Raw genomic sequence first — 22,644 nt, 5'->3', positions numbered from 1 at the left:
AGAGAGAGAGAGAGAGAGGACTGACCCGTAGGTAATTCCGGCGATGGTGCACTTCTTGAAGTGCATGACGTTGCAGGTCAGAGTTCCCGTCTTGTCGGAAAACAGATACTTCACCTGTGAGAGAGAAAAGAGGATATGGATATCGCCCGCAGTTGACCCGCACAAGCTGCGGTTGCAGGGCTTTCCAACCTGTGGCCCGCGGCCCCCCTATGGCTCCCTGAAGGAATTGCAGAGGCTCAGCTGAAAAAATTTGAATGAATGAATCTAAATATATTTTGTAAAAATAAATGATATATATATTAACATACACATTTTAAAATTGTTACATATATTTTCAGACACCCCCCCCCCCCCCCCCCCCCCCCCCACACACACACACACACACACACGTTTTTAATCAACCCTACTAATAATGGTGAGTTTTTGTTCAAGTTCAAGAGATTATTTGTTGTCTACACTGAGTGCTTGTTTTATTTTTGTAAGCTTTTGCCACGTTTTTCCACATGTTAAACCGCACGACAGGTTTATATTACATGATCTTTTTCATAGGGACATTTCAAATACACTGGAAATCCCGGACGTTGACCTAGCACTGGGTCATTGTCTAAAATTCATACCTTCAAGTCAGTGGTGAACAGACATGCCAGTTTAAAAAGCAAAGGCCTAAAGATAGGTCTTGTCCTTGGTTCACCTCTGAACTATCATCTTTGTTCCAATTAAAGAATAAGGCTTGGGGTCCTAGCTCAAAAATCTGGAGACTTGCTTTTAGGCATTTAAGAAATACATTTACATCCCCAGTGAGGAAAGCTTAATCTGATTATTATTTAATTACCATCTTTAGTTGGTATTCAAATCCAGCCAAATTCTGAAAGCTAGTGAATTCAACTAAGAACAAAAATCCAATTCCCTAACTACACATGTGAATTCTGGTCAGTGTGTAATATCTTACCATAAGGAAATATGCACGGCTTTTAATAAACATTTTGTTGCAGCTGGTCACCTTTTTGAAATGGAAGCACAGGATCTGGTAAATCTATCCAGAAATGGATGTCTCTGTACATACTGTAAGTCCTGTCCCTCAGTTTGCCCTCCAGCTTCTCACTCCTAATGTAGTTACTGGAGCACTTCTTGCCATTGACTCCAAGAAAGCAACTGGAAGAGACAGTCTGGACCCTTTCTTTCTTTCTCCAGCTCTCTGCCTTGATGATTTCAGAATATACAACACATTTTAAATTCATACATTTTACCAGGTAAAATCGCCAAAGTGCGGAAAATTGCTCACGTTACTCCATTGCATAAAGGAGGAAATAATAGTGACGCTCTTGATAACTATCTGTCTCAAATACTTGAATCAATCGTAAACAATCAACTCAAGACTTTTCTAGCCAGGTAGTCTGTGTTGTGCCCTCACCAACTCTGGTTTCAGGGCTAACCACAGCACCATCTCTGCAAGATCATTAATTTTAAATTATATTGTGACAGTGGTGGATAAAAATAAGCATTGTGCTGCTCTGTTCATCGACCTATCAGAAGCCTTTGATACAGTTGATCAATACCTGCTCTTACACGGACTGCTAGTATTGGCTGTGACCCTAATGCATATAGATGGTTCCAAAACCGCTCTGATAGACAGCAGTAATGTTCAACCTGCAGACAGCAGTAATGGTCAATCTGCATTTTTATCGATAACAAGAGGTGTCCCTCAAGGTTCGATTTAGGACCAGCCCTTTTCACAATTGATATCAATAACACTGTCCGGTCTTTGAATACCTATAGTGTCTATCTGTACGCAGATGACACCATCTCATTCTGTTGGGCCAACTCTATACAATAGGCTATAGACAATCTGCAACTTTCTTTTAATGTTCTTCAAGAGGCACTGATCAATCTCAAACTTGTGTTAAATGCAAAACATGTAAAAAAACAAATATATGCTGTTCACAAGAGTTAAGGAAATAGATTATAGCAGACTTTACTTCAACTTTAGCAGTTTACTCGGTAATCGGTGCAGCTATTGAAAGAGTCCTACACTACAAATATTTAGGTATCTGGATTGATGATAAACAAATTTTTAAAGTTCATATTGATAAACTGATCTGAAAGCCGTGGCCGAAAATTGGCTTTATTTACCGAAATAGAGCCTGCTTTCCCAAATTTAGTAGAAAAGTAATTGTTGAAATTATAACTTTCTGTCTTGGATTATGATGTATAAACTGTAAATAACATAGACATGCTGCTGTTACCACCCTTAAGCCCTTAGACGCTATATATCACATTGGCGGATCCTCTCTCTCTCTCGACACCATTGGGACATTTTAGAAATATGCTTACAAATCTCATTGTTTTAGAATGCAATTGTATTAACTATTAATTGTTTTAACCAATGTTGTTTTTTGGGTTCTTATTGTTTTCCTGACTTATTTTTTAATTTTGTTATTTGTGTTTTTTCTGTCTAATGTGATCTCGGCATTATTGAAAATGACGGCTCACCGCCTCAAATAACTAAATAAAGGTGACACTAAATGACATGAAAAATGAGCAGATTAGATGTCATTTTTCTTCCACAGTTCCTTAAACAGCAGAGGAGGACCTGCCATTAACCTCCCATGATTCCCCGATCAAAAGCAGACGCAGTATTTGAGTTAGTCGCAGATGAACGGCGGGAGGAAAGAGATGGTGTTCACCTGTCCCAGTTCCTCGTTGAGATTGGAGGTTCGGGCCATGGCCGGAGTGTCCGTCTCTGGGTAATACATCTCGACATCCTGGACAAGAAAACCAGCAAAAAAAAGTGGGATATATTCAGATCACATAGGCATATTTTAATACACATGCACAAAATAAACACAAGCATATATGGACACACACACACACACACACACACACACACACACACACACACACACACACACACATGCAGTGAACAGAGCAGTCCATACCCAGTTGATGAAGAGGGCCTGTGTGAACTTGACCACCTCCAGAGTGACCAGCAGGCTGATGGGGATCAGGTTGTTGTAGAGGATGATGAATGTCAGGAGGTTGTATGCAAAGTTAGTGGAGATGTCACCTGGTCACACACACACACACACACACACACACACACACACACACACACACACACACACACACACACACACACACACACACACACACACACACACACACAGTTAGAAAACAACCCCTCCTCCCGAGGAGCTTTTGGCTCATGAAACTGGACACGAGCCCACATGAGATTGAATCTGTTGGTGTATCTTGAGAACAGAGACCGGGAAGGGAGGATTACTCTGCAGCAGCTCAGCAATCCCTTTGCCCAGAAATACTAGATTACTGTCCCTACTGCTACACTATACTCTACTGACTGTAGTTACTTATATTACTATACTATAGTGTCTATTAATAGATTACTACAAACTGAGCAGCATTTTTCCCAATTCGCTTCCAAACTGAATCCATATTGAAAAGCACACAAACTGCTGGTCCTCTTTGAGCTGTCGCCAGCAGGGGGAAGCCACGTCCAGGTTCCCTTGTTTCAGAAAGAGCATTATGTGCTTCATTTTTGGCTTCACTGCGCGAGTGCTACACCCATCTCATTTACAAAGCGGCTTTCAAATGAAGGCGCAAAATCACACTTCCTTTTGGATTCGTCTATAGCTCAATAATAACACAAAGCGTGAATGAACCAGAATCCTAAAGACTGTTAACATTTCCAAAGTGTGAATGTGTGTAAGTAAGGAAATTAAGCTTAATTTATAAACAAACAGACAACAACAGTTATTTTAACAGTGAAAGAAAGCTAAGAAAAAACTTGGGGAGACTGTGGCAGGTTGTGTGTGTGTGTGTGTGTGTGTGTGTGTGTGTGTGTGTGTGTGTGTGTGTGTGTGTGTGTGTGTGTGTGTGTGGTTGTGCGCGTGTGGGTGTGCGCATGTGGGTGTGCGCGTGTGGGTGTGTGTGTGTCCTCACCGGCACGGGAGAGGTACCAGCAGGCCTCCTCGGTGTGCTGCCGGTTCCAGATTGCGGCGCCCACGGAGCTGATGAGAGCCATGACCAGCAGGATGCAGAAAAGGACCAGGATCTGCACGTTGGTCACCCGCTCCACGTTGGAGCGCTTTAGGGGAGCCTTGGTGGAGTTCTGGGGTGGGAGCGGGGGTTGAGAGAGAGAGAGAGAGAGAGAGAGAGAGAGAGAGAGAGAGAGAGAGAGAGAGAGAGAGTAAAATGCCAGAGATGAAACAAAAACAAAAACAACAAAAGTTTAACGTGTGTTATGGGAGCGGTGAAGAGGTGAGATTTCTGAGCAGCATATCAATTATTGTTGTTTAAACCAATTTTAGAAATAAACTCAAAATAAAAATGTGTGCTCGTTTCATTTCCATCAGTTGCGTTGAGGCAAAATTGACTGTCTGCCCAAATGTTTATGCGCCAATGTTCAATGTCAGTGAAGCTCTTTCTCTAATTCGTCGTTTACAAATGAAAGAAATGACTGTGGAGCCCTTCAGAGATAATGAGTAAAGTATAAAAGTGATCCATTGTGAATATTTTTAAAAACGGGTCCTCCAAACAGGCTCTCTCTTTCATGCATATACGTGGAGATGGTGAACTCGCCTGCATCAGTTTGGAGTCGTGGCCGGTGTAGACTATGATTCCCACGACCCACTGTGTGTTCCTGAGCTGCGCACCACGCAGCAACACCTGGTCCGGACCCAGAGGCACCGGGCTGAGGAGAGAGGAGAGAGGCTCTCACACACGCAGCGTTTTATGTTTGAAGCGTGGACAATGTGTACACTAGAGGGAAGAAAGCAGAAACTAGATTCAAATTTGATCCTCGGATCTCAATACTACTCGATTCCAAATCTCAAGTACTCCACATGACTGCACTAATTCAGCAAAATCCTCATATTCCACATTTATATGTTATATGTTATATGTCGACATCCAAGCCATAATGTATAACAACGTAACATAATGGGTGTTACTGTATTGCTGTGTCGTACTGTTCTATTCTGTACTGTATATCTCCACACACTACCTCACTTTATTCACATGCCACTTTAATGCACATCTCTGTATATACAAATAGCCTATTACATATACATAAGTCTATTCCCTTTATTTCTATTTTGTACCCCCACTCTGTATTACTTTTGAGTTATTTTATTTTCTTCTTCTTCTTTTCATTTCGGCTGCTCACGTTAGGGGTCGCCACAGCGGATCATCTCCAATACCTCCTGTTCTGCGCATCTTCCTCCCTTACACCAACTGCCTGCGTGTCCTCCCTCACCACATCCATTAACCTTCTCTTTGGCCTTCCTCTTTTCCTCTTGCCTGGCAGCTCCATCCTCAGCATCCTTCTCCCAATGTAACTCTCATCTCTCCTACACACGTGTCCAAACCATCTCAGTCTGGCCTCTCTCACTTTTCCACCAAACTGTCCAACCTGAGCCGTCCCTCTAATGTACTCATTCTTAATCCTGTCCATCCTTGTCACTCCCAAAGAAAATCTCAACATCCTCAACTCTGCCACCTCCAGTTCAGCCGCCTGCCTTTTTGTCAGTGCCACCGCCTCTAAACTGTACAACATGGCTGGTCTCACTACCGTCCTGTAGACCTTACCCTTCACTCTTGCTGGAACCCTTCTGTCACAGATCACTCCAGACACTCTTCTCCACCCACTCCACCCTCCCTGTACTCTCTTCTTTACCTCTCTCCCGCAATCTCCGCTGCTTTGGATGGTCGACCCCAAGTACTTGAACTCATCTGCCCATTTTATTCAATATTATTCTATTTACTTACTGCATTACGTGTTAGGAATCAGTTAGTTTCAGTTAGTTAGTCAAGTAGAAATTACGTAGCTATTGTGTTCAGTCTAGAACGCATTGTGCATAATCACCGGGTGCGTTGCATTGATATTTCACTGCGTACAAGTATGAACGTATGTATATGTATGTGACAAATAAACCTCTTGAATCTTGAATCTAATGACAACAACAACAGAAGCGATGTTAAATAAAGGGAGTCTTACTTTTGGTTTTCTAGCCGTAGGGTCCCTGTGAAGTCATACAGGTGTCTGTTGGGGCCTTCGCACTCCAGTCGACCGGACAAGGACATCAGCTCCTCCGGGGACTGAAGTCCAGCGGTGAGGGAGAGACCCTGAAACACGCACGCACGGCAAATGTCAGCGACTGAACAAGTATGGCACAGGAGAAATGAGGCCCGGAGTTCTTAATGAGCTTTATAGAGTCTCTGTGTACCACCTGTCTGATCTTCAGGTTGGTCTCTCCGTCCAGGTTGGAGGTCTCGGTGTAACACATGGCCTGGGGCTCGCTGCGGAGGAAGGACCAGAGATGCGTCAATGCGGGAGTCCAGAGCAGTACGGGAGCAGATACAAGACATTCCGATTTTAGGATAGTACACTGAATCGTGAATCGTCGCAACGGGACACACAATGGGAAAAATAAATGTGAACAAAGATGTTAGTGAAGTACACAAAGAAGCTCCATGAGGCTGGATGTTAGGCAGGATCTCACAATTTTGATTTTGATACAAAGGGTCATGATTGGATTCAATATTGATTCAATCCCATGATCACGAGATGGCTCACAAAACGATTCTATATCAATATATCGACATGGATTAAAAAAATATTTCACGTGAAAAATTCAATCTGATATTAAATATTTCAATCCATTTATGATTATGGTGGTATTTTATTCAATCGGTTGATGGTTACTTCAATTATTAACATGTTCCAATTGATTCAGAAATTGAAACAATAGAATTGAATTAACCCCGCGCCCTATTGAATGTGATGATGGACGACAGGATGGACAGGCAAGTTCTCCCATAGGTCGCAAATCCTTTGGCTCACAAACACAGACGGACATAGATGCAAAGAAAAAAACTGCATAAATAACATAAACGCGCACACACACACACACACACACGCACGCACGCACGCACACACACAGGCTGACCTGGAGGACACTATGACCATGTCAGCTGGAAGGTGCTGGCCATTGGTCACCTTCACTATGTCTCCTACTGCCACCTTGGGCCAGGATGCAGCATTGCAACAGCGTAAAGGGCGAGGGAAAGATGTATTAAGAAGAGGGGCGGGGAGAACAGGAAAACACGCGACAAAAAATAAAAAGGTGTGTTAGTGCAGAAGGAGAGGTAGTGACAGCAAGAGAGAGAGAGAGAGAGAGAGAGAGAGAGAGAGAGAGAGAGAGAGAGAGAGAACATGTCAGTAAGCAGCGCATAGCTTCAACTGTTCCGACTTGTCCAAAACATTGACATCAGAAATAACATACTGACAATTACCAGTCGTTTACGCGAGGGCAGGTAAGTTAAATGAAAGAAAGAAAGAAAGAAAGAAAGAAAGAAAGAAAGAAAGAAAGAAAGAACCAAAGAACCAAAGAACCAAAGAACCAAAGAGCAGTGCTGCTGCTGGTGGTGTGTTCACCTGTTTCCAGATGACGGTCTGCCAGGCTCCATTCCGCAGCACTGAGAGACGGGGACAACACAGCCGTCAGCCTATAGAGACGCTCTCATACAGTATTTATAGCTCGTATTGTTCTGCGGCGGCGTGGTCCGCCATATATTGAGTGACAAACAACGGCCACTTAGTCAGCCATGTAATCCGAACAAAACGCCCGCCGACAGACACTTGGACACTCATGGAAAAATGTACATACAGCTGATGCACGTGCACTTGAACACACACACCAGGTTGTTACCTGTTGTCTTCTTCTTGTTGACCGTGTTGTCTGCCTTGTGCCTCTTCTGTTAAGAGACAGAAATTAAGCCTTTAAATCATTTTTTATTATTTAATCATCCACTCAGAGCCACCCATCTGGCGGGGTCACCCTGGAGCGGTTAACAGTTAAGTACACTTGAGTAAGGTTGAAATGCTATTTTTACACCAATCTCACTCCCCAACAGGCAATCCTTTGCCCAAAGATTTGCATGAGCAGCATGCTCCCCCTTCTCTTCCATAACCCTTTCAAAAATAAAAATTAAAAAAAATTACACCACAAGGTGTCTGCGCGGCCTCCGAGCAGCAAGGGGCGCTGTGGTACTCACATAGTCCTCTATGATCTCCTTGATCCCGGCCACAGTGAGGATAAAGATGAGCGGGACCAAGGTGGTGTAACGTCCCGTCGGGGAAACGTCTGGGATTTGCTGAGGAAACAGACAGAGCGGAGGCAGAGCTCAGGACTCGCCGTTGGCGAGGAAGCTGTGCTGAGCCCGTGTACATCCCCATGTTTTACAAGAATTTAATTTGTACCCTGAGCAACGGTTCCGTTAACTCTATTTGTATTCTGTCTCCAAAATAAATGCTTTTAGGGTCAAGGAAACTCCCCCCCGACAACCCCACTTAGATCTGACAACCTGTGTCTGACACCAACTATATCCAGTCGGTCGTTGTTGTGGGCGGAGCCTACCTGCATGAGGGCGATGAACAGGAAGAAGGCGTTGGCCGCCCTCCTGATCTGCTCGTACAGGAACCGCGGTAGAAAGGTGAGCACTCCATACTTGGTGGTACTGAGGGACAGACAACACCAGACGTGTGCATGAACAAAAGTTTAAAAAACTGAAAACTGTGACCAGCTTTCACTGTGGCTGACGCTTATTCTGTGCTCGTCCAGTCAGAAAAGACTCCAGAGTGCTCGGGGAGGGCAAACAAATCAATTAAGTGGGGGAGCGGATAACTTCAAACTGATAAATGGCCCCGGCCCCCGCCATCGCATAGTCTAAATTTAGACCCAAACATCCCGAAAAAAGAAGGGAGAGGCCTTGGCAGCTTCGGCTTGTCAGTCACTCAACGTCATTGATCAGACACCTGTATTGATCAATCCCCGATATAGCCCGCAGCTACGGTAAGAGCTTTTAGGGATTCTAAGAATAAAAAAGGCCAGCTTCGCAGCAGGGTCCGCCTCCTTGCTTTCGTCAGTCAGCCTAAGTGAATTCAAGGGCTCACATAATGGCTTTTACTTGAGCCCTTGTGTGTGTGTGTGTGTGTGTGAGCGTGCACGCGTGTGTGTACTGTATTTTGATTGGCAAACCATTTTTATTTCAACACATGTCAAGATCTCCTTGGAGATAATAAATAGAGCAAACACACACACACACACACACACACACACACACACACACCTACACACACACACACACGATTTTGGAGCTCATCATCATCAAGCAAATAGAGCAGGAACAGCTGCCCCCACACAAACTTAGTTAAGAGCGCAACATCTAACACCTTCAAGAGCAGTAACAGCTGACACACGCACACACACGCACACGCACACACACACACACACGCACACGCACGCACACACACACACACACACACACACACACACACACACACACACAATCTCATGCTCCTGGCTCCGGACACCCTGGAGTGCATGACACTACCAAGCACAAGATCCCGCAGACAAAGCTCCTCCCATCTAATCACAGTGAAATGACACCAGACTCCACGCGCTCGTCCGCACGATTCCGTTGCGCCGAGCGCGCACACGCACAAGGACGCCGCGCTAAGAACACACAGCTGGCCGATCACGTGTTTGCGCTTCGCGGTGGACAGTGCAGACCCCGTCCGCGTCCACAGCTGTGGTCAACAGAAATAATGAACCCCCCGACGGGCGACCGGGGGAGACGTCCCCTAAGAGGTCACCGGGTTCATCCTTTACCATCCCATAGCAACCCCACGACCCCCCTGAGTCGGGGCGGGGGCGTTCTTCTCGATATCTTCTGGGTTTAATTTAATTCTTGTTTAATTTTTTTTAGCACCTTTGTTCAGTTTGTCTTGCTCTACATGTTTACGTTCTGGGGACAGAGTGAAGCAGCACCAACGCTTTGGGTTTAGCTACGGGCCTTTAATCTCAAACTACTCAATAAGGGTATTGAGCCATCACAGCATAAGCTACAGAGGTTCGGAAGCACGGGGGACATCAGAGGGCATGTGTCTGCAGCCGGGCCCCTGCAGCCCGTCCGTCCAATCATAGTAGAGCAGCCAGTGTAAACCATATCACGCGACCCAGGGAGGGCCCACCTTAATCGAATAACCCAATCTGGGGGGAAAATTTTTTTTCTTTCAAGATCAAATCAAATATTCTCCCAGTAATGGCAAATCCATTGTTGTTTTTTTCTGGCTAAATGCAAGGCTCCCACCCACAGAAGGCAGGGGCCGCAGCTCCTGCCGCACCACACAGTTTGCATGAGCACGGTAAAAGGGTAAAGATGGGAGGAGAAAATGACATTAGTGGCATCCATTTACACAACGATTTACACTCTCCGCCTGCCCGCAGCTCAGCGTTTCTAAGTGCGGCCCTTCCTGTGAAATACACAGACAGCTGTGGGGGGGACGATAAAAGAGATCCCCCCACTGATGAAGATCCTGTTTGTGTCTGCCCATGACCCTGCCGGGGAGAGATAACTAGAACATTCACCCACATGTGAGCAAGTGCAGCACTGTGCGGCTCCCGGCAACACCGCCAGCATATGTGAAACGGCAAAACACTCTGATGATGACTCGGGAGGAGTTAGATTCAACCACGTACCAGGACCAGCATGAATTAACATGTCTCTGCCGATCCCGAAAAGGGCATTTAATATTTATGAATGGCTGCAGCTGTTGACTCAGGGTAAGAGGACTCGCGGAAGATGAGCTGTACACGGAATTGATTTCGAAATTAAAGTCTCATTATAAAGATCCTTAATCACAATACAGTGACAAAGTGTCTATCTTGTATGAATTGACAGCACATTCAATGAACGTCCTGTTGTTTGTGTCCACCTTGATAAAAGAGTCACGCTGTGGAGCAAAGAATTAATCTTTAACCAGCTGGAGAAAAAAAAAAAGCAGTGAGGTTGTGTCTGCAAATCAATAGAAACACATTGGTGGTAGTTACTGGCAGCGGCAACTTTAAATATTCACGAGACGCTATCGGTTAGTTGAAATGGTCATATTAAGATGTAAAGAATAGCAGTCGTCCATTCCGAGTTTCGTCCCGCGGAGCTCAGACGCTTTGCACTGTTTGACCTTTAGGTCAAAGAGTGGCAAACATCCAACTTAATAAGTGAGTTATTATATAACGTTATCAATAGGACTTAAGTTGTTAACATAGTCAACCTTGTTGTTGCCCCTCCATGTGGAGTCTTTCACATGTTCTTGTCGAAGTTTGAACCAATACGTCAAAAACATAAATGCGTCCCAAAAACAAGACAAAATAAGGTGAAATGAAATAAATGGAAGTTAAAGAGTCCCACCAAGCGTGGCATGCCCGGCTGTGCACATGACACCGAATTCTCCCCCATTCATAAACAAAAGCACCGCTTGTCACACCCCCGGCGGAACCCACCTGACGTGGTTGTCGCAGAACTTGGTGTTCTGGGGCCGGTGGAGCAGCACCGTCCGCGCCGTGGCGTCTACCGGCTCCGCCTGGGAAGTAGTGCCGGACATCTCATCGTCCGCCTTGCGGTAACCGCCGGACGAGCACGCGGGTCCTGCACCGTTCGGTGGGTGGGAGAGAGGCGAGGCTGGGTGAGTGGTGAGTGGGGGAGAGAGAGAGACATGGGACGGGAGACGTGCTGGTTTACGGTCCACAACGTGAATGCACCAGTTTACTAGAGGCTACTGTATGCTGATGTAAGCTGGCGGTCGATTGTGACGTTGTCTTTCAGCGGAGACCCCCCGTACAGAATGGATGTGCTGAGGGATGCACAATGCACCGGACAAACACCGCCGGTTTCTCCATTTTAGATAAATAGGTAAATAGATAAATAAAACTATGGCTCGAGGAACAAGATTGATACTTCCCCGCGGGGAAACAGCGGAGTTACAGCAGCTCACATCAAAATAATAATAATAATAATAATAATAATAATAATAATAATAATAATAATAATAATAATAATATTATTATTATTATTATTATTATTATTATTACACAATAAAATATATGCAATTAACCTAAAAATTTACAATTAAGGAAAAAAAAAAAAAAGGTAATATCCAATAAAGCGTAAAATGATCAGTAAATCTCTACGAACAGTTCACACAGTCAAAAATAAAATATCGATAGGAGAATCAAATGAACGAAAATAAAATCCCCGATAATAACGGGGAACGTGCGTTCAACAAAAGTCAGGCAGCAGAGGCGGCGCGGCACTGCTCCCCTGCCCTGTTTCTCCATCCGCCGCTCTACTTTGTCTTGTAATTGTCTAGGCGCGTATTTTGTGCTTCCGCGCAAGCGGGCGGGAGCGTCGTGACTCGGAGCGTCGCGCCGCTAAACGACGGAAACAACCAAACAAAAAAACAAAACAAAACAAAACAAAAAACCCGCAAACAACTCTAGATGTTGTTGTTGTGTTTTTTTTTTGTTTGTTTTTTTGGTTTTTTTTTACCCAGCTGGGAGGTAGAAGGAGAGTACGGGTGAAGGGGGAGGCTGTGTATCACGCCGGTCACTTCGCTCCCTTCCCTCGGCCTCGCTCGATGTTGCGCCTTTGGAACGACGGCGGCCGGCAGGAGTCAAGACTCAACCGCCGCGTCGCCCGGCCGTTCTGCCGCTAGACAAAGCCCTCCAAACCGGCGTGCCCTCCAGACCGCCGTGCCCTCCAGTGTGTTGCTCTGCCCGCCGATAATAGTCTAGACAACGGCGGTCCATCCCCTCCGGAGACCCGTCGAGGCTGCGGAGGGAAAGCGCTGGGACCGCATTTAAAGGGCCAGCGGCCCCCGTTTTCTCCGCGGTCTCGGCTTGGTGGAGCTCGGAGAAGGGTCAGATCGAATGGCGTCTCGGAGGAAGGAGCGATGTCAAGAGATCACCCGCGCCAGGCTCATTTTACACTTTGAAAAGTTGCGTCAGTTGCAACAGACAAGAAATGGCGCTTTAACCCGCCATATTCACACAACATGAACTGTATGCCAAGTAGTGTGTTGGGGAAAGCGCTATAACTTCATCACCCTTATCTTCACTGACCACTGATATAATCAACTAGATAATTGAAATCAACAATAACCACTGGTGCTGGTGGACGGATCAAGTTTCCTCATACTAAAAATGAATGGAAGATACGGTATCCTTTCCTCCCTATTCACGACAGGGCTGCGGCCAAACGAGTTCTGTATCAAGTTGTCAAACCCTTCTTTTGTTGAGCTGTTTTTCTTTTTTATAGCTTTGACGTGTGTGTGTTGATCCAGTCGTTGGTGAACCCCGGATCCTCTTGTCTTCCACCGTGAGCATGTGTGTACGTGGGGAAACGGCGGTCCCTCCTCTATCTTTTTAAATACAAGGGAGTGAGGGAGTGGTATGGCCGACAATTTTCTATGAAACACGCGTGTGTTTGCCGTGCCTCCTCGCAAAAGAACAGCATTGTTGCACGTTATGTGCATTACCACACACAACACTGCATCCAGTTCTACATGCCCAGTTCAAATCCAAACCGCCACACTTTGTTGGAACTTTGTTGTGATCTGTTACTGAACTGTTACACACAGTCTCCAGACCTCAGGGAAAAGGGTCAAGGTCAAAGTCCGTACTTTCAAACTGATAATAACCAGGCTATCTGGCTCACCACACTGTTACAAAGGCCATACGTCACAATTACAACAAGCAACTCATGGCAGCTAATGGCAGCTAATGGCACCGGGGTCAAACAAGATGGTGTGTGAGGTTGACACTGATTGAGGGGTTCAAGCTTATCTTGCAAAGGGAAGAGGAACACACTTGATAAATAAGCCCATTGTTCTGCTTTCCTTTTAATGAATATGTGACCCACCGCAGCAAAACCCGCTATTGGGCATTTCTAGGATCACCAGGAGCAGCCAAATAAGTTGAAAAAACCTTTCTAGAAGGAAAACTTGATTTTTCCAGATTCATGTTCTTTGTGTTTTTTTTTATCTCTCAACATATTTTCAAAACCAAGTTTGATTTATAAATAGTAGAAAAATGTTAAACCGTGGAGTTAAATATTCCCATTAGATTGCATGGGGAAACACAGTTCACTTACCGAGAAGCTGAATGGTGCTGAACAACGCCGATCGATCGTTTCCTTTAAAAGCGACTGTCCAGGTGAAGATCATATTCAATTTGATGTGAACTCACAATGTGAAACCGTTTTGATAGAGTTCAACCTTTAAATCATACTACTTTTACACACACACACAGACATTATTGTGTAAGGGGGCATATACGAACAAAGAAGTAATGCTGAGGTCACTTCCGTAAACAAGACAAGGATCCTTCGGTTTCCCTTGTCTATGAAAAGAAGATGCGGGTGGCGGAAGATGTAAATCATATCGCGGACCTTAATCTGACCAGTGCAATAGATCCTAGTCAGTGTAAGCAGCGCGTACTGGACTTCATTTTCGGCGATGATTGTCAGTTCTTCGACAGCGGTGCTGAATCTGATACCGGCGTTATCCCGGACTCGGAGAACATTTTAATCAGTGGATTTCAACCTGAACGTGACGATGAAACAGAATATTTTCAAGAACCATCGGAGGAGACTGACGATATACGCGTTGTTGTTGCAAAGGAAAAATTTATAACGTGATGAAGTCAGTTGATGTTGGTGATGCAGATTATGAACAAGTAGCAATGCACAAGATTCTCAAGTTACCCACAAATGCAGCCAGGGGCGAAAATAAAATGAAAAGAGGCCCCAAACAGGCTCTCAAAGTGTAGCTGGGGTAGGGTTGGGGTTAGCCCACATAATAACTCCAAGATCTTTGAAGATATTTGGCATATGCACATTTGTATATTAAATTATACACCAAGGCTGACATACAGACTCATATTATTGATAGACCCTACATTTTGTTGTGTTGTTCGCACTTTTAAACTCCTTAATAATTCCACTTTTATAAAACATGTATATTCTTACTGTTAAATAAAAGCCTTTTTAAAAACAAAAGATGTTGTGTATCGATGACGCTGTTCAACATTCCCTCAAACTCAAGAACAACAACAGAAATTGCCCCATTCAGCAGGGTGTCAAGTCACCATTCAGCAGGGTGTCAAGTGGCTATGTGACAAGTAGCCATGTGGCTTTGTTGGTCCTCCAAACCATTTGCATTCTGGGAGATGGCTAATTAAGCCAAGTGTGGGGGAATACTTTGAGGGTGATTATCTCGGAAATACAGTTTGCCACACCCTTGTCATAAACAAGTAATAGCTTTAAAAATATTTGCTTGATTTGCACAAGTGACACCTTGTTCTGAAGCTCTGATTCTTCACTTTCAAATGATGCAAACAAAGTCAAAAGCTACCAAATGTACCTAAAGTCTGCGGTGGGTCACATATTCCCTTTGTCGTTCCCCCACTCAGTCAAGTCTTCTTTCAACCTCCACTCCAGCTTTCACTGCCTAAAATAAACAATTGTCAAACAACGGCAACTTCTCATATACCTTGCGTAGTCATAGCAGCATAGCACTGTATAAACAGATTTGTGTGCCCATAGCTGCATTCATTTATTTAGATGTTGTTTTTCAAATATATTTATTTTCAAGTGACGCTGTTATTTTCATATTTATTTATAAAATACAATATAACATTTAATATATTCATATATGCAACATCACCCCACAAATCAAGTGTCTTCCCGCTGCCCCTGCACCACTCCTCCTCCTCTCTTTCTTTCTCTCCCTTCTGTTTGTGCCCCATCCATTTTTGTCCTGCACTCTTCAACTAATGATAAAAATAAACACACAATCGCAAAACACATTGCAACCTTCTGTCTCTATCTTTGTTGATGTATGTGAGTGTGTAAATGCACACACAGTCCAAATTATATAAATTGGGCTTTTTTTATACCCGTCTGATTCACTTCTCAAAAAAGATTCACATCTGTTCGGGCCATGTGGTTTGTGCTACATAACAGCATACTGTATATTAAAAAAAACGAAACACTTTTGATCAAACAATATTGAAGTATCAGGGCAGTCTCCACGAGAGCTTGACGTCAACCGGTTGGCAGAGGTGGTTCGGGGATTCGGGACCCTGCATTTTCTCCTTCTTCTGTAAGGTTTAAGTTTGCATCCATGATGTTGCATTACTGCCCTGTTGATACACGCACATTGTTATATAAACCCATATCCAACAATTGTCAAACAATGGCAACTTCTCATATACCTTACGTCATAGTGGTGGTTGCTCCCTCAACAAAGGTTTTCACCCACTGCCTGTTTTGACGTCATCCTTACGTCAACTACTTACTAACAAACTTACGTCAAATCTATTTCTCTCTTGGTTTCGCGTATTTCTCCACCTCCCGTAAGCTCTCTTTATCTCTGGAGGTCAATAGCCGCCATCTCAGCAGCCCATTCCAACAGTGATTCATTCCCGGCTGGATCGATTGCGCCCATTACTCATCTTTGATCGAGTCAGGGAACATTCAGCTCTTCAGCTACTTATGGATGCAGCGCTGTCGAGTTGGCAGACCCCTGCCAGGCTCTGTCATGTGACCGTGCCGGGTCAGTCACACACGGTGCACTCTGGCCACCTGGATAGATGCAAAAGAACTGGAAGGCTACAGTTTCTGGAGGGGAAGAGCGGACCTGTCCTACCTCAACAAACATCCCTGACCTCCTCGCAGTTACTCCTAGCTACACATTTGGATGGCGAGGCCTCCACAAGATGAATGATATACTTGTCTTCGGTAGCCAGCAAACATTCCCTCACTTCCCAAGAGAATCAAAGTTTCTTGAGGCAAACTTGTTGAATTTAAGTTTTGAGCGTATCGATGACGTGTGTGGTTCCACATCAACCTAATACAACTGGGCAAGTAGGGAATCGGCGTTGTGCTCCAGTATCTGTCAACATCCTCTCCACAGCTCCTGCGGCTCTAACCTATGTCTTGTAGTTAATTCTGTTCTCATTATTGATGTCTTCGATATTAAACCAGAGAAATCCATCCAACCATCACACTGTTATAGAGTGGAGGTTCAGTGGATGCTCACCTAAAGGCCTAATCTGGACAACTCAATCAAAAAAGCACACAGGTACCCGCAGGAGATCTATTTCATCAGACCACGTGTCTTGCCCTCCTTTTCTGGTGCCAACCTTTCACAGCTAAAAGGCAGGCCGGGCTCCTGAATAATGGATCCAGACAGGCTGCATAATTCATCTTTATTCTCCAGTATGGCCGAGCATATTTCACCAGACCCTGCCATGGTGCCGCGCCACAGTCTTCACCCCGGAACGGACTCGGATGTCAAACCACCGCCACTGCGTCTCCTTCAGCAACTATTGTTCTTGGCGAATTATCCCAGCTGTCGGCATTGTGGTTTAAACGGCATGTCAATTTGCTTTTGAATTGTCTATCCTTTCAATTGGATCTCGTCAAGACTCTATAACCTTCAGCTCAGGAATATAATGACTTAAACAGGGAAGTAGATAATGACTATGTTATAGTAGAACTATTGTTTTCATCTTCAGCTGTCTAAACACAAGCACCCACATTGTATGCCAAGAAGGGATAGCCTGGGTGTTTTTCACGATCCCAAAGCTGTCCTAACAATGTAGTTGCAATGTGTATAATTTTATGCAATTGAAAATATATTATTTCAATACTAGCACAACTATTCCTTCCTCCACATGTCACATCTCACTGCGTGGTCAGGAAACTATTACCTACAGAATGTCGTTTGGCTTTCTGACCCTTACGTCCCATGGTTGTTCCCGGTTTCCAAGGTCCAGGCAAACCCGGTCTTTTGGTGTGCCCGCTGCTGATGGAGTGTGCCACGGTGATGGAGTAGAAAGTAACAAATGAAAGCCTCTTACACACCATGTGAACAAGGATGGTAATCCTCTCTGTGTTTACTCTGCAACTTGGCCTGCCGCTTATCCATACTCACAATCCTATAGGTGAGACCGCCACGTACATACACACACACACACACACACACACACACACGATGACACAAATATATGCGTATGCTCACACACACACATATACACACACACACACACACACACACACACACACACACACACACACACACACACACACATATCCTTTGACACCAATGTGTACATATCTTCACAACCGTGGCACATGACATGCATAACCCCAACATTGGCATTGAATATGAACCTACACGCACCCACACATGCAGACATACGCATATACATCTACATAATGACAGAAAGCATGCAAAGAACTAGCATGCATCTACTAATGACCTACTCACTTTCTTATCCCCGCTCACAGTTACATACATGCATGCATGCATGTACATGCTCTATTCAGGCATGCCATGTGCATGGGCATGTTTTACATGTTTGATATGCATGCATATAGAAACGTGTAGGTGAATTTACAGGTGATAAGCTAGGCACCAATGTGATTATCCTGACACCATGAGGTGAGTGACCATCCGTCTATCTACAAGCGCATGCAGTGAGTATGCAACTCTTCAGAATCATCACACCAGGCCCGGAGAGCTACAGGGTTCTCCACATCTAGTTTCAGGCCATTACAATAGTGTGCGGATTCATATCAGAGCAAGCCACCCTTGCAGCTCTTGAGGGTCAGAAGTTGGGAGACTGTTGCTTCAGCCATTCCTTGTGGCCACATGCACCTTGGAACTCCGGAGAGGAAAGGAAGGGGGCGCCATCCAGTCTGATCAAGAGTAAACTCACTTTTATCAAAGCGGTCTGCGAGGCGGGCGCGCATGGTAGCGTTGGCACCCGGGCCTGGGTCCTGTTGTTCAGTGGTCTCCTGCCTAATGGTGGTCAACACTAACTGCTCTGTGGGCGCCAGAATCCGCCACGGGAGAGAACAACACACACAACATAAGACAGAAGGTCAGTAACACATCCACGCATACGTACACACTGCACACAAAACGTGAGTCAATAACAGCACAGTGAATGTGGTTTTTTTTCCTGCATTTTCATTGTGCAGAGTCAAATGTGATGCCTCCCTGTGAGAGAATTAAGCAGTAGGCAACCCTAACTGCAGAGAGTCATACCAAGAAAATTACCCATCCAAAATGCTAGAGGGTTTTTTTAATGCTTGCACAGGAGTGCCACTAAGTGGCCAGTTTATGTCATTGCATTATAAAGGAGATTTGCTGCAGTTTGTCATCTCGATTCCCCAAGTGGCATCGCTAACAACTTGTCAGCCATGACAACCAGACATTATCTGTGTCCACCTGAGATATATGACTCACATAAACTAGAGCCACCTGCACAGGCACAAGATTTGTACTTAATTTGACGGATAGTTTGTTAAATTAATCAGACAATTCCATAAAACTCAGAGGATGAAACTAACACACACTGAATGGCTGGTTTGTGTATTCTGATTTTGTTTTATTTTAATCAATAACATATTAAAAACATTTTCATCAAGAGCTTTGTCACTCAGTGTCATTTATCAGAAGCCCCACTTCTGACTCAGAGCATACATATGTGTCTGTAAGACAGATTGGCAGCTTCTGACGTCACTGAAACCACCAGGGATACTCTGCAGCATGCTAATTAGAGAAAAGATCCAAGGGGGTTAACCTGCAGGGGATTACAGGGAAGGCAACGTGGGTCTGGGAATACATACAGTACATACCGGATAACAGAACGCTCACACCGCCGTAGAGCTGTCTACGTACGCTCACAACAGAAGCCATCGCTGTCGCTTGTGGGTGATCCTGCTCAACTCATCGCTGAGTAGTTGCCATAGCAGCGTATAAACAGATTCATGTGCCCATAGCTGCATTCATTTATTTAGATGTTGTTTTTCAAATATATTTATTTTCTAAGTGACGCTGTTATTTTTATATTTATTGATAAAATACAATATAACATTTAATATATTCATATATGCAACATCACCCCACAAATCAAGTGTCTTCCCGCTGCCCCTGCACCACTCCTCCTCCTCTCTTTCTTTCCCTCCCTCCTGTTTGTGTCCCTTCCATTTTCTCCTGCACTCTTCAACTAATGATAAAAATAAACACACAATCGCAAAACACATCATGCATCATGAATCTGCATCTTTGTTGATGTATGTGAGTGTGTAAATGCAGACACAGTCCAAATTATATAAGCTGGGCTTTTTTTTTTATACCCGTCAGATTAACTTCTCAGAAAAGATTCACATGTGTTCAGACCATGTGGTTTGTGCTACATGACAGCATACTGTATATATTAAACAAAAAACACTTTTCATCAAACGATATGGAAGTATAGGGGCAGTCTCCACGAGAGCTTGACGTCAACCGGTTGGCAGAGGTGGTACGGGGATTCTGGACTGCACGCATTTTCTCCTTCTTCTGTAAGGTTTAACGGCAGTTTGCATCCATGATGTTGCATTACTGCCCTGTTGATACACGGACATTGTTATATACACGCATATCCATCTGAGTGCATCTCATTGGCTGTGCTCATCGTCCATGTGACAGTCCTTAACCGACCAAGGCGCTGGCAAACGAGCTGGAGTTGGTCCCCTGGGCGGACTGCCCACCACTCATAGGTACTATAGGATGAGTGAAATACAGAGGACAAATTCTCATTGTAGCCTACATGTACAATGACAATAAAGAGATATTCTATTCTATTCTATTCCGAGAACACAATTTTCATACATGTCACCACCCCCGCTTGCTCTCACATTGTTATCTTAACGTCATAAGGTTCTCTGCCTTGCGTCATGTACATTTCACAAACACGGTTAATCCCCAAACATAGCATTTTGCAAACTTAATCATCAACAGCGTTGCCAACGTTATTATGCTTTTCCTTATTTTCTGTCATATATAATATCGCAACGTCCGCTGTTCATATTAGACGAGGCCAAATTGTAAAATAATGAGGTAAAATAATGACAAAGTCATCGCTGTCAACAAATCGAACCTTCCGACTGCTCTGACCGCCCAGGGCAGGTCAGCTCGTCACGGCTTTCTTTACACGGTCGTCTGCCCGTGTCCTTCTCCAAACAAAACCAATAAAATGGTGTGTTTAGCTGGAGATGTATTTATCGCGTTTTATTTTCCGACGATTGCTTAAGAAACTGATTTTGGTGCACTGATACGGTTTCATAAGTGAAAGTTACGGAGTCAATAGAACGAAACCAGGAAGCCATGCTCAAACGCCATTGGCTCACAGAACTCGGGGCCCTTGGGAGGGTGGCTCCTCCCACTCACACGGCCTGTTTTCAGACGGGGTGGATTTGAGGCACGTTAGAATGGCTCGACTGCATCATCTGTGTGGTATTTTTAGCAAAAGAAAATTAAAAAAAACAATGTTTTGGGGACTTCAGAGACCTATATTAACATGTGTAAAAAGGGGCATAATGGTCCCCCCTTAAGATAACAATGTGAGGTCAAGTGGGAGTGTTGTCGTGCTCTCCGTTGAGGAATGTTCAGTTCCTCAAGGTCTCGTCGCCCTCGATGACGACCGTCTCTGATAACGTCTTCGGTCTACACTCTCACGGCTCGACTTTTGAAGTGAAGTCAGTTCTGTATCCGGGCTAATTTAACGCGCGGCTTCCCTCTGCCTGCATAAAAGTCTCTCAAAATCTCTAGCGTTTTTTTTTCCACCCATTCTCTTTCGCTCCCGGCATTACCAGCGACAGACTTTTATCATCCAGAAACTGGATCATCTCCGGCACATGCCTCTGCATTTTTTTGGCCCGTCTTCTTCTTCCTCATCGTCGGTAGGCTGGTTTCAAATAGTGTCCTTTAGCCCTTGCAACCGAAGATGGCCCAAAGATCGAACTTGATACTTTCACATTTTTACTCACCAGGGATCCCAACTATCTCCCAAATCTTCTTCTGTCACTTGTTTTAATGACGTCTCTATAAATGAATACCGATACATCATGAATTACAGGGAAATCGGCAACCCCGCAACGATGAGCTTCTCCTCCATTTTGGGAAACAAAAGTTTTGTAGGCATCAAATTCAGGGTTTTTTTCAGGGTTTATTAGTGGACCAGCGGAAATGTATCATCGCCCTCCTCGCATCACAGCTTATCAGCATAAAGTTGAACTCCGCACAATTTCCTCCCGTCGCTCCTCGTCGCCACTTCCCATCGGAAATTAATGACTTCCGGCCGCTTTGTCGCTGCGTGTCACTTGTGGTGTGAGCGTACGGTAACAGCCGTATAGGATTACCCCGCTCGTGTTATTCCTCTCGGATCTTAGAATACGGGGATGCAATTGTGGAATCATGGGTTTTCTTTTGGAAAGAATACAATAGTATCTCAAATAGCACTTTGACCCTATCATTCTAAACCTTGACAAATGGGACTTGCCTTGCTATTCAGCGAGAAAGTCTAGAAATATGATGGCGAGCATAAGGGGGTAGTTGGCATGAAAAAGGCAGGGCGGCGTCATACATACTGCATGTCAAGAAATTGACTGCATGGGCAGTTGAAATTTAAATTACAGGGTAAGCGAGTACAACCATATCATTGCCAATTAAAAATCCAAGCGTGATACATTTGGGAGCATGCCTGTAATTATGTGAGTTATTGCAGTTCAATTGAGAGCAATATAAAAAAAAGTGTATCCTGGTTGTGTTTTCCCTCGTCCGTCTGGAGAGAAACGCCCCTCCCCTGGCGAAAGTGGCCCAGTTGGCGTTCATAGCTCATCATTCCTGACAATTTGCCCTGCTTTCTATTTCTAGAACCAGCCAGAGGCATG

At 44.5% G+C, this 22,644-nt stretch overlaps 1 protein-coding gene across 1 annotated transcript in view; it reads right to left on the bottom strand.

The window, feature by feature from the left end:
- atp8a2 (ATPase phospholipid transporting 8A2) overlaps positions 1-22,644 on the bottom strand; it is a 62,397-nt gene that overhangs the window by 37,444 nt on the left and 2,309 nt on the right. The window contains exons 2-15 of the mRNA XM_080020410.1: positions 18,642-18,749; positions 11,361-11,505; positions 8,436-8,535; positions 8,074-8,172; positions 7,728-7,773; positions 7,454-7,494; positions 6,966-7,039; positions 6,246-6,315; positions 6,014-6,141; positions 4,597-4,708; positions 3,958-4,126; positions 2,937-3,064; positions 2,685-2,762; positions 26-114 (exon numbers count right to left, since the gene is read on the bottom strand). Of these exons, the coding sequence (XP_079876536.1) occupies positions 26-114; positions 2,685-2,762; positions 2,937-3,064; positions 3,958-4,126; positions 4,597-4,708; positions 6,014-6,141; positions 6,246-6,315; positions 6,966-7,039; positions 7,454-7,494; positions 7,728-7,773; positions 8,074-8,172; positions 8,436-8,535; positions 11,361-11,505; positions 18,642-18,749 (1,387 nt within the window). The remainder of the gene's footprint in view (positions 1-25; positions 115-2,684; positions 2,763-2,936; positions 3,065-3,957; positions 4,127-4,596; positions 4,709-6,013; positions 6,142-6,245; positions 6,316-6,965; positions 7,040-7,453; positions 7,495-7,727; positions 7,774-8,073; positions 8,173-8,435; positions 8,536-11,360; positions 11,506-18,641; positions 18,750-22,644) is intronic.

The sequence above is a fragment of the Zeus faber genome (assembly GCF_960531495.2).
Source record: "Zeus faber genome assembly, chromosome: 19".
NCBI classification, from domain to species: Eukaryota; Metazoa; Chordata; class Actinopteri; order Zeiformes; family Zeidae; genus Zeus; species Zeus faber.
Note: the sequence above shows the minus strand (reverse complement) of the source record. Positions and strands in the feature narration are given on the sequence as shown.